This window comes from Drosophila mauritiana, chromosome 3R, assembly GCF_004382145.1.
Source record: "Drosophila mauritiana strain mau12 chromosome 3R, ASM438214v1, whole genome shotgun sequence".
NCBI classification, from domain to species: domain Eukaryota; kingdom Metazoa; phylum Arthropoda; class Insecta; order Diptera; family Drosophilidae; genus Drosophila; species Drosophila mauritiana.
This window is the reverse complement of record NC_046670.1, coordinates 24,478,754-24,489,303: the sequence shown is the minus strand read 5'-3', so window position 1 is coordinate 24,489,303 and position 10,550 is coordinate 24,478,754. Positions and strand designations below refer to the sequence as shown.

General features: G+C 46.8%; 1 protein-coding gene across 1 annotated transcript; it reads left to right on the top strand.

Moving 5' to 3' along the window:
• The first annotated feature begins 374 nt into the window (after positions 1 to 374).
• On the top strand, positions 375 to 10,256 carry LOC117142936 (attractin-like protein 1). The gene is made up of 8 exons (XM_033307248.1): positions 375 to 1,014; positions 4,294 to 4,530; positions 4,593 to 4,750; positions 4,815 to 4,962; positions 5,292 to 8,121; positions 8,183 to 8,269; positions 8,424 to 8,505; positions 8,569 to 10,256. The coding sequence occupies exons 1-8, from the start codon at positions 743 to 745 to the stop codon at positions 8,724 to 8,726; spliced, it is 3,972 nt and encodes a 1,323-aa protein (XP_033163139.1). The 5' UTR covers positions 375 to 742; the 3' UTR covers positions 8,727 to 10,256.
• Positions 10,257 to 10,550: the final 294 nt, after the last annotated feature.

Here is a 10,550-nt window from a genome sequence, read left to right as displayed (position 1 = left end):
AATAAATTAAAATAACAATATCTTACTCGCATTAGTAATATTAATTAAAAGTAATGCCTACTATGAGAGAAACAAATTGTTATTACAATATTACCAAGCAAGTAACTTTGTAAACTTTTTGAATAACTTGGGCATCAGAAGGGCGCCAAATTAAATTGCTTGCCCTGTTACTCTTTAAAGTTAAGCTTTCTCTTTTATTACTTATGTATTATTATTTATATATATTCGACATTCCTTTATATATGTGATAAGTATATGCACCATACTAAGCTTGCTTAAATCGTTTTAAAGTAATATCTGCAGGTATCTAAATCTTATCGATATCGACAGTGACTTGACAACCCTGTTAAGCAGTGCTTGCAACGCCGAAGCAGTGCAACGCTGTGCAGCACTGGACCCCCAGCAGATTTCTCGTTTCGTTTCACAAATAAATTGTCAATAACTTTGCCAGTCGCTGGATGCAGGTTGTTGTTTCTTTTTGCCAATATTGTTTGTTGTGCAGCCGCGTTCGCGAGTGTGAGTGAGTGTGCCAGTGTGTGCGTGTGTGTGTGTGCGTTCAAGTGCGGGGCCTTGGGTTGCCCCGAATTGCAAAGATTGCAAATAGAAAAGAAAAGAAAAACGGCCAGAGAGAAAGGCCCAAAGGAAAATTGTGCAATAGTCGCGAAAATCGAAGGACTCGCTGCAGGACGACGACGATGTGAAGCTGCGGGCGGGCGGTGAATCGGAATCAACTACGCAAATCATGTGCCTGGCGGCGGAGCCACCGCAGAAGCAACCGAACCGGAGCAGCACCTCACCCACATTCAATGCCAAGTACAGGCGAAAATGCCTGCTCCTGCTCACGCTCCTCCTCTTCCACGGCTGCTTCAGCGGACTCCATCGGGCGGCCGCCTTCAACTGCACCGCCCACGGCGGCCGCTGCCAGAACGACGGCCAGTGCCAGGAGGACGGCCAGTGCCTCTGCGCCGACGGCTGGCAGGGACCGGAGTGCCAGTTCTGTGGCGGAAAAGTGCGGTAAGTGGTGGTCACGCAGCTGGTTATGCTCAGCATGTCACATAGATACAGTAAGACCTCCATATTAGGTCACAGAATTGACCATAGATGGGCTAGATCTTTCACTACCCCAAAGATCAGCTCCAGCCCAGTATGATGTGCTGGTTAAGCCATCAATATCATATCAATTTTCCATTCTGTTCGGTCTGATCTCCTCTGCCTTTTCGGTCCGGCCTATTTGTGTCAGCCAACGGTTCAGTTTCATCTGGTCGGACGGGTTCTTGGCCGGGTTTATGTCGACTCTTCACCGCTCCCATCCAATTTCTCCCAATCCCCCTTCACATTCCCGTTCTCTTTCTCCCATTTCCCTCTAGACATTCTTTCACCTGCTGGCCGCTTTCTACGCCTCCTGACGCTTCCAATGCGGATTATTCAATTAGTTCGCTTTGACTTTGAACTTGTTTGGAGCAGAGGCCACTGCTTTTTGGCCACATTAGCTTCTTCCCCATCTAATGTGTTGATTGAGCGGGGAAAATATATATACATATATTTCTGGAAAATCGTTATAACAACTATTCGTCATATTACCTGAGTCAGAAACAGAATGCTTTGCTTATCTACTGTAAAGCTTCTTTAAGACAAACCAAGTAGAAACAGTGCTATATAAAATATCTAAACCAAGAAGTGACAAATGACATACTAATACATAATGAGATGTATAGCAGAACTATTTCACATCAATCCCAAAATATTATCCCAGTAAAATAATGTTTGTTTCGCCAAAAATTAGATAACAGCCTTTTGCCAGGCAATAGGCTGATATATTTAAAGTGGAGGGCGAATGCTATACATTATATTATATAGATATGTGAGAAGTCGTTGGGCCAGTTTGGTTGCTCACGCTTACGGCTGGCGTCATAAAGCTCATGAAATGCTTTGATTATGTTTCTTAACAGCGGCTATTTGCTCGCGAAGCCCGATAAGCGAGCGTTCTATCTTGACAATAATTAAACCCATTCACCTGCCTGCCGTGCTGCTGATGATGGGACCTGCAATTTGCGCACTCGAGCATTGAGGTCGTCGCCTCACCTGCCCCAACCATCCAGAAACCAGTTTCGGGCTCCACACAGACCCCTGATCCCGGCCTGCGGTTGAGCGCTAGATCGTCGGATTGCAGCATTTAGCAGGCCATAAATTCCGGGGCCACACACTTGTCCGCTCAAATTGAGCAGTGATAAGGGCATGGTCTTATCAGCGGTGTGTGTCCGCTTATCGCCTGTGAATTTTCAGTCTTTTCGCTGCTAGTTCGGATCTAACCGCTGCCCAGTTGCCTTCGAGAGGCAACTGCCTTGCCGGCTTTCTATGCAAAAACTGGGCGCTATCGAACTGGTTTCCCACACTCCAAATGCATTCCAGCCGAATGGCCACATGACGAGGGCGCCTGTTCACCTACTCCGGCTCCCGGTGCCGATGCCCCAGCTTTTTGCTATACATATATGTGGCTCCATCTACCATCTACAAAGCTGTGCGTAAGCTAAGCCGTGCTCGAGTGCACAGAGTGACTCACCGGCTGGCTGCCAATGAGTGTGTAAATATATCTTTGCCCGACATTGATTTTTCGTGGCTATCGTTTGATATGGCCACAGGCACGGCTGCATCCCGGCTGGACGGAGTGTTTACTCAAAGTTTAGAACTGGCCGAGACACAACGCCCACACGACGCAGTCTCCTACAGCTGCGGGCGCAAAACTAGTGGGTTTCTTGGGGAGAACCAAAGAATCTATATGAATTTTGAATAGATATAATCAATATCAAATAGGTTTTAGAACTACTGAAAGATATGGCCTTGCAATCCACATAAATAATATTTTATGACTTTCTGACTTTATGATGCCACAAAGCTAGAACCATAAACTTAAAAAAAATCTTGTTTAATGATCTGGTCTATTTCATATTTTTGACAAGCGAAAATAATAAAAATATGATGGTCAGCGACGACAAAAATAAAACGATTGATGAGCAGCAAGCCAAATTGTACTCTTTAGATAGTAGCCACACGGAAAATGTTTTCTACTGATAAAAAATGCACATCAGTCCTATTGTTGTGGCCGCAATTGTTTGTGTACTATACGCAGTACTTATCGGCACTTGCTTGGTGTAACGTGAGTCGCATTTAGAATGCGGAAGGCTGCTGATTCCACTTTCTCCGAGTACACTGGCTATGTGAGTTAATTGTTAAAACTAGAACAAACAAACAACTCAGAGGAGTGTGCAAAGTGTCTTTAAATGGCAAACAATGCACTTGAAGCTGTGCAGAATCTACATATCATCATCATATATAGAATCATCTATATGTGATAATTTTACAAAGTTTACCACCCACTTTTAATGATATAGAGGCGCATTCTGTATTATCTTTGCCAGCTTAGTAAGATATGGAGTTGTGCTTGGTGAAAACCCATTCTTTATCTGCACATGGTTCACAAGGCTTATAAAGAGTGTTTACTTCACTACTATACCATAAACATATAATAGTTAGAACTTGGTTAGAATAAAACGATTCATGATTTAATTTATGAATATTCATTTTCCGACGAGAACGAGCAAATGCTCGTTTGACCTATTAATTTAAGAAACGAAAGATCAACTATTAAGACGGCTGCTGCAACTACAGGGTAGCATTTAATTATCCTATATGTACAGATGAGTATGTTGAGCACTGCGTTTTGTGCTCGCACAGCTGTAAATTGAAATCAGAGCGACTAAATCAGGGGAAAGCAGTTATTTATAAGCGGATGTGCAAACAAAACGCTAAGAAAATAATAAGACAGACAAAGGAAGGCACTGGCAGGCGACTGGCGGATACCCTACTCGAGTTTCAAGCTCTTAACTTGTCACATTCCGTTGAGGACTGTCTTCCAGACATATTTCCACTCGTAATCCGCATCCAAAGAACAAAAGCCACGGGAAGCAAATGCCCAAAGAGTGGAGAATGCACAACGGACTTGGCCGGTCAACAGTTGAGCGGCTTCAGTTCGGACACAGATAGTCTACGCAATACGGACGATGCAGCCTATAGCAACCTATACCATCTCGCATACACTGTACCCATATCAATTGTAGATTGCAATTGCGCTGGTCGGCTGACCGGCAAATTCAATTATCTTCTCACAGCATCGGGCTATTGCCATTTGCATGTGCACTCCATATCGCTAAATCGATAGAGGAATTGATTTATTTAGCCACCTCGAAGCTAATGGATTCCATATCCACTCTCTCTTGCCATCTTTCCGTTCTGCAGCATGTACCACCCCATGGGCACGATACACGACGGATGGGGCAACTATTCGGTGAGTGTCAAGTGCAGCTGGCTAATCGACGCCAGGCATCCGCACTGGAACCGCCGACACAACACCAATCCGTCGCGAACCGCCAACATACGGATCCACCTGCGAGAGTTCGCCACGGAGTGCGGCTGGGATCATCTGTACATATACGATGGCGACAGCGTGGACTCGCCCCTGCTGGCGGTGTTCAGGTGAGCTTAGTTGGCTTGGACAACATGTTTATTCCATGACTAACCTTCGTATTATCGTTCAGTGGCCTCATGTATCGCGGCAACTTCTCCATTCGTCGAGTGCCACAGGTGATAGCGACATCCGGCACGGCGCTGGTGCACTTCTTCAGTGACGATGCCTACAACATGTCCGGCTTCAACCTCACCTACAAGATGAACAGCTGTCCCTCGGATAGCGATGGTACGATTGTCATTTAACTTATCTTAAACAAAGGAGATTCTAATTACTACTTATACCATTTCAGAGGTGGAGTGCTCCGGCCATGGCAAGTGCCGCGATGGCGACTGCATCTGTGATCCCATGTACAGGGGTGAAGCCTGCAACATAGCCGCCTGTCCCAACAACTGCTTTGAGTCCAAGAACCAGGGCCATTGTCGTCTTGACCAGGAACGGTGAGTTGGCGCAATGTTATGTACTCTATATATGAAGATTTTGTTTGCATCGTTTTGAGTTTTATTATAGTATTCAAAATGCCCTTTAAGACATTTGTTATTGTTTGTATTATATAACAAACTCTTTACCGGCTATCTGTAGATAACTTCTTGTCACTCTTCTAAATTTAGAATGCAATTACGTGCCTGAGTAGCTTAACTAAGTGTAAACCAGAAACTAAACTAGAAAAGCGAGGAAATACAAGTAGAAACTAATCTATGTGTAAAAAGGGTGCAAATGGCTTGTTGCGAATTTGCAATTTCTCATTAAGTCTCGTACTTTCTTACAGCTGCTCCTGTTACGAGGGCTTCGCCGGCGACGACTGCAGTCAGATCAGCGCCCACGGCGCCTGGTCCACTGTCCACCCGAAGCATTCCCCGGCGCCAGCCGGAAGCGCCTCCCATGGCGCCACCATCTGGCGAGACACGTTGCACATTGTGGGCGGCGAATCGTACGGACGAGGCAAACTAATGAGCACCTATGACTTCAACGGCAACGTATGGGAGACTGTGCACCCGGAGGATGGTAGCGAGGTTCCTGACAAGCGATACGGTGCCTCGACAGTGATGTACGGCGACAAGATCTTCATGTACGGTGGAGTGGTCAAGGGCCACGGCATCTCCAACGAACTGTGGGCCTTCGACGTCTCGGCGCGAACGTGGGCGAACATCTCGGTAAGAGCGGATCCCTCGTGCAACGCCACTGGAGGAACCTCCGCTATGTGCGGGCCCCTGCATGTGGTGGGTCACACAGCTACCTTGGTTCCCGGTTACGGGGACAAGAACAACTACCAGTACATGGTTGTTATCTTCGGTCACTCTTCCAACTACGGCTACCTCAACACAGTGCAGGAGTTCAACTTTGCGTCTCGCGAGTGGCGCATCGTGCCCACCACCGGCTATGTGGTGAAAGGCGGCTACGGACACAGTGCCGCCTACGACTTTCTTACGGAGAAGGTGTACGTCTACGGTGGAATAGTCTCCGAGAGTGAGTCCAGCCAGGTGCTGAGCTCTAGGTTGTATGCCTATGAACCGGCCACGCGGGTTTGGAGTCTGCTGTCTGCGGCGCCAAGTGCGCGTCTACTTCACACGGCGAACTTTGTGAACCAGGGACTAATGATGGTCTTCGGTGGCAACACGCACAACGACACCTCGCAGAGCTACGGAGCGAAGTGCTATAGCCAGGACCTGCTCGTGTACGACGTGTACTGCGACTCGTGGCACTACCATCCGATGCCGGGCCACCTGCAGGCGGATCTGGCCCGCTTCGGCCACAGTTCGGTTGTGTTCGAGGAGTCGCTGTACATTTACGGTGGCTTCAATGGCCAGCTGCTAAACGATATGCTGCGCTACCAGCCGGGTTACTGCAGCTACTACACCAAACAGGAGAAGTGCACGGCAGCGCGACCTGGAGTGAAGTGCATTTGGGACGTGCAAAAGATGCGTTGCATCGCTATTACCCAGGTTCAGAGATCAGCGATCTACGGACGCGAGCAGTACGACTACGTGGCTTGCCCGTCGAAGAGTCGGCTTACACTCACTTCGGAGTTACTGCACGATGTACACCGTTGCCAGGAACTGGCCAGCTGTCAATCGTGCGTGTCCACCGCCTTTGGTTGCACATACTGCGGAAACGGAGTGTGCAGCAAGGAGCGGTGTCGTGAAACCACCTCAATGGCTTCGGTCTTCTTCGAGTCGTCCACGCAAATGGCAGTGTCCACGGCTAGTCCGCCGCTAAATGCCAAGCATCTGGACTCCTGCCCCATCTCCGAGGAGTACCTGGTGTCCTCTGTGTGCGAGCAGCTGCACAACTGTCGCGCCTGCTCTGCCAACCTGGCGTGTCGCTGGGACTCGGAGCACAACCGCTGCAAAAGCTACACTTCCTACGGTGGGTTGGCTCTCAACCGGACGCAGGATGAGGTGGCCTGCTCGCCGTCCTGCGCTTCATTGACCAACTGCCAGAACTGCACCGAGGACGAGTGCATCTGGTGCCAAAACGAACAGCGCTGCGTGGACCGCAATGCATACACGGCCAGCTTTCCTTACGGTCAGTGCCGAGAGTGGACCACCTTCACAGCCAAGTGCCGGTCGGCTCCCATCCAATCAACGGCTGTGGCCGTGGGCAGCACTACGGCACTGTCAAGTGCTCAATGTGGCTACTACAACAGTTGCCAGATGTGCCTGGACGATCCGGCTTGCGGTTGGTGTGACAATGGCTCTAACACGGGTCTGGGCAGGTGCGTGGTTGGCGGAGCACTAGCACCCTACGATGACACGGAGTGTGCCCTAAAGCACTGGTTCTTTACGTCCTGCCCCCGGTGCAATTGCAACGGGCATTCTTATTGTAATGACCAACAGCATTGCGAACAGCCGTGCAACAATCTTACGACAGGAGCGCACTGCGAGAAGTGCCGCACTGGATACTGGGGAAATCCCATCAACGGGGGAAAATGCCAGCGATGCGATTGCAACGGCCAGGGCGTTTACTGTCATCCGGACACTGGAAAGTGTTTCTGCACCACCAAGGGTATAGTGGGCGATCACTGCGAGAAGTGCGACTCCCAAAACCATTACCACGGGGATCCGCTTAAGGGTTCCTGCTACTACGAGCTGACCATCGACTACCAGTTCACGTTTAATCTTTCCAAGAAGGAGGATCGCCACTTTACGCAAATCAACTTCAGGAACTCACCTGGAAAGCCGGAGATCGATGCGGATTTCACCATTACGTGCAGCGTGCCGGCCAAAATGGACATTTCGGTCAAGAGGGCTGGCTCGCCGGACATGCTCATCTTGGTGGGCGTTAACTGCTCAACGTTCCGTCATCGGTTCCCCAAGACGGACTACCAATTCGGGCACTCGCCCGATGACAACAGCTCCCTGACCACGTTCTACGTGTTCGTGCACGACTTCCAGCCCCCAATCTGGATACAAATTGCCTTCTCACAGTATCCCAAGCTCAACCTGCAGCAGTTCTTCATCACATTCTCCTCCTGCTTCCTGCTGCTGCTGCTTATGGCCGCCGTCCTGTGGAAGATTAAGCAGAAGTACGACATGTTCCGGCGGCGTCAGCGATTGTTCGTCGAAATGGAACAGATGGCGAGTCGACCGTTTTCCCAGGTGAGATCTGAAAAAGGCAACTTGATTGCGTTGACTCTAATCTTCAAACATTTTTGCACAGGTACTGGTCGATATCGAAAACCGCGAAAGTATTGATCTGAGTCTGACGCTGGACGGCATTGGCCACCTGTCCAAAAAACGCAAAAAGGTAGGCGAATCAATCCATTAAAATTATGAGCCGACTTCTTAGCGGACGGAATCCATAAAGAAAAGTGGAACAGATTATATAAAGCTAGACCTAATTTGGACATTACAAGTTTGAGATCAAACTCTTAAATATTTTGTATCTTATTTTGACACAGGAATGCCCTAGTCCCATCGCTTTGGAGCCTTGCAGTGGCAACCGAGCCGCTGTGCTCTCGCTTCTAGTCCGGCTGCCCACGGGTAAGGATGAATAAGCATCTTATAGAATGTATATGTCTTACTCATGAATCACTGTACCCGCAGGTGGCCTTTCGCAAGCGCCTTCTGGCCAGTCCGCTGGTCTGGCTGTGGCCAGCGCCTTAGTCACGTTGGGCAATCCGCGTCGTCCGTCGATCGATCAGCATCCCAAGGAGCCAAAGTCGAAGCGCAAGCAGAGCCAGCACCCAGACAGTTGTACATAATAACCGTAACACTATGCTTACCTACATAAAGAAATAATGATAACGATAATGATAATAATTATGATAATATGTAACTAGAGAATAGGTACGAGTATATAGAATATTTGCCCCGACTTTCTTCTACTAACCACACACAAAAGTCAAGCTAGCAAGTTGATAATCCGCAGTTATTATTACTTTAATGCATTAGACTAGTAACGAAACGAAAGGAAAGAAAGAAACAAAGAAATAATAATAATTTTTAGCAAAAGGACATATTTATATACGGTTATATACAATTTGATATAGTTGATAGGTCGAGTAGCGTTGCAATAGTTATAAATGTTTAATTTATTATTTATACCGCGTACGTGCGCTAAGCTCGGTGGCAACAGCAGCTGTATTCAAATTATGAATGTATTTTTTTTACTTAACCACATAGCCTAAGCGTGTTGTTAGAATTTATTTATGCAAATTTTGTGAGCTGCCCCGGCAGCAGCTGCACCATATGCCGCGACAGAAACAGAGTCAAAAACAAAAGACATTCAATTGATCTTAGCAAAAAGTGATGAACCAAACCAGAGGACAGGCGATAGATACATGTACAAGGAGAAGGATGAGATGGAGAAGGAGCGAGGTGACGGAGAAATGCAATACTGTGTTCAATAATAGAAATATTTCTGTTTTTAATATCCGTGCAAATATTTACAACGCAAGACATAAGTGGATCAAGACATAGACCGACAAAAAAAAGAGCAAAACAAAATGCAATTGTAAATAATATACGTAAATTACTAACGCTATTTAGATAGTAGTTATACATATACAAATACAAATAGCTCTTGATATGAGAACGCGCCCAAAACAAATCAAACGATTATAGTGTACATGCAATCTAGATGAGAGATCCAACATTTACCAACAAAATTCCAATTAAATCACAAACTAATCGTAAGGTTTCCTCTTGGCAGCAGCAAACAAACAAACAAACAAAAAACAACAGAAACAACTCACACAGTTAATTAACTCTATAATTCAAACTAAGACAAGTCTCACCAACTAACTAGATGCACTCTCTGATATACAAATCCAGAAATGGAACAACCTCTAGAATCAAAAGGCACTCGTCGCAAACTTTAACTATCACCTAGAGATCTTTAAGAACCACACCTTTTAAAGTACACAATCTCCAGTCGAGATGAAGACGATTCGATCGCTTTGGGTTAGTAGGCCGACAATTGTAAATCAGTTTCATATTTTAAACGATCTAATAAAGTCCATTTACGAAATTTAATTTCAATTGTAAAATGCGTTTAGAGACATACACCTAATATACATATAGAGAAAAACTTGCCAATCCAGTTCCATGCCCCCCAAAATTTTTGAAATAATCAAATGCAACAAACCATTTGGGCACTTGTTTGTTATCCCAGAACTAAATGACCCCTGACCCCTGACCACAGACAACAGCAGCAGCAGCAAGATATACATAGATAAAGAATCATATATTAGTTTATTAACCAATAAAAAGACACTCCAAATGTAAGCAAAGCGAAGTGGTTTGGTTTTCATTGCTCATCGCCGCTGCGGATTCCAGTTATCCCATGCATTTCACAGAACTTTCACTTTCGCCGGCTGCCGAGGGGCGCTCCAACAGTTTGGGGGCGCGGCTGCATGGCCTGATAAGCCGGGTAAATGTGAGCTGTGTATTCAGGTCGAGGTTCGGTTCGATTGGAGCAATTGTGGAGCTCCATGGCAGCACTCTATTTCACGTACGCGGATGTTGTGATTGGGCTGGCCCTTTCCTGTTTCTTGCTTTCGCGGATTGCCTCTGCCCATCATTTT

Coding starts and splice junctions, on each gene's coding strand:
- LOC117142936 (XM_033307248.1), top strand. CDS start 743: ATGTGCCTGGCGGCGGAGCCACCGCAGAAGCAACCGAACCGGAGCAGC. Junction 4,751..4,814: donor CTGTCCCTCGGATAGCGATG/GTACGATTGTCA, acceptor ATACCATTTCAG/AGGTGGAGTGCTCCGGCCAT. Junction 8,270..8,423: donor TGTCCAAAAAACGCAAAAAG/GTAGGCGAATCA, acceptor ATTTTGACACAG/GAATGCCCTAGTCCCATCGC.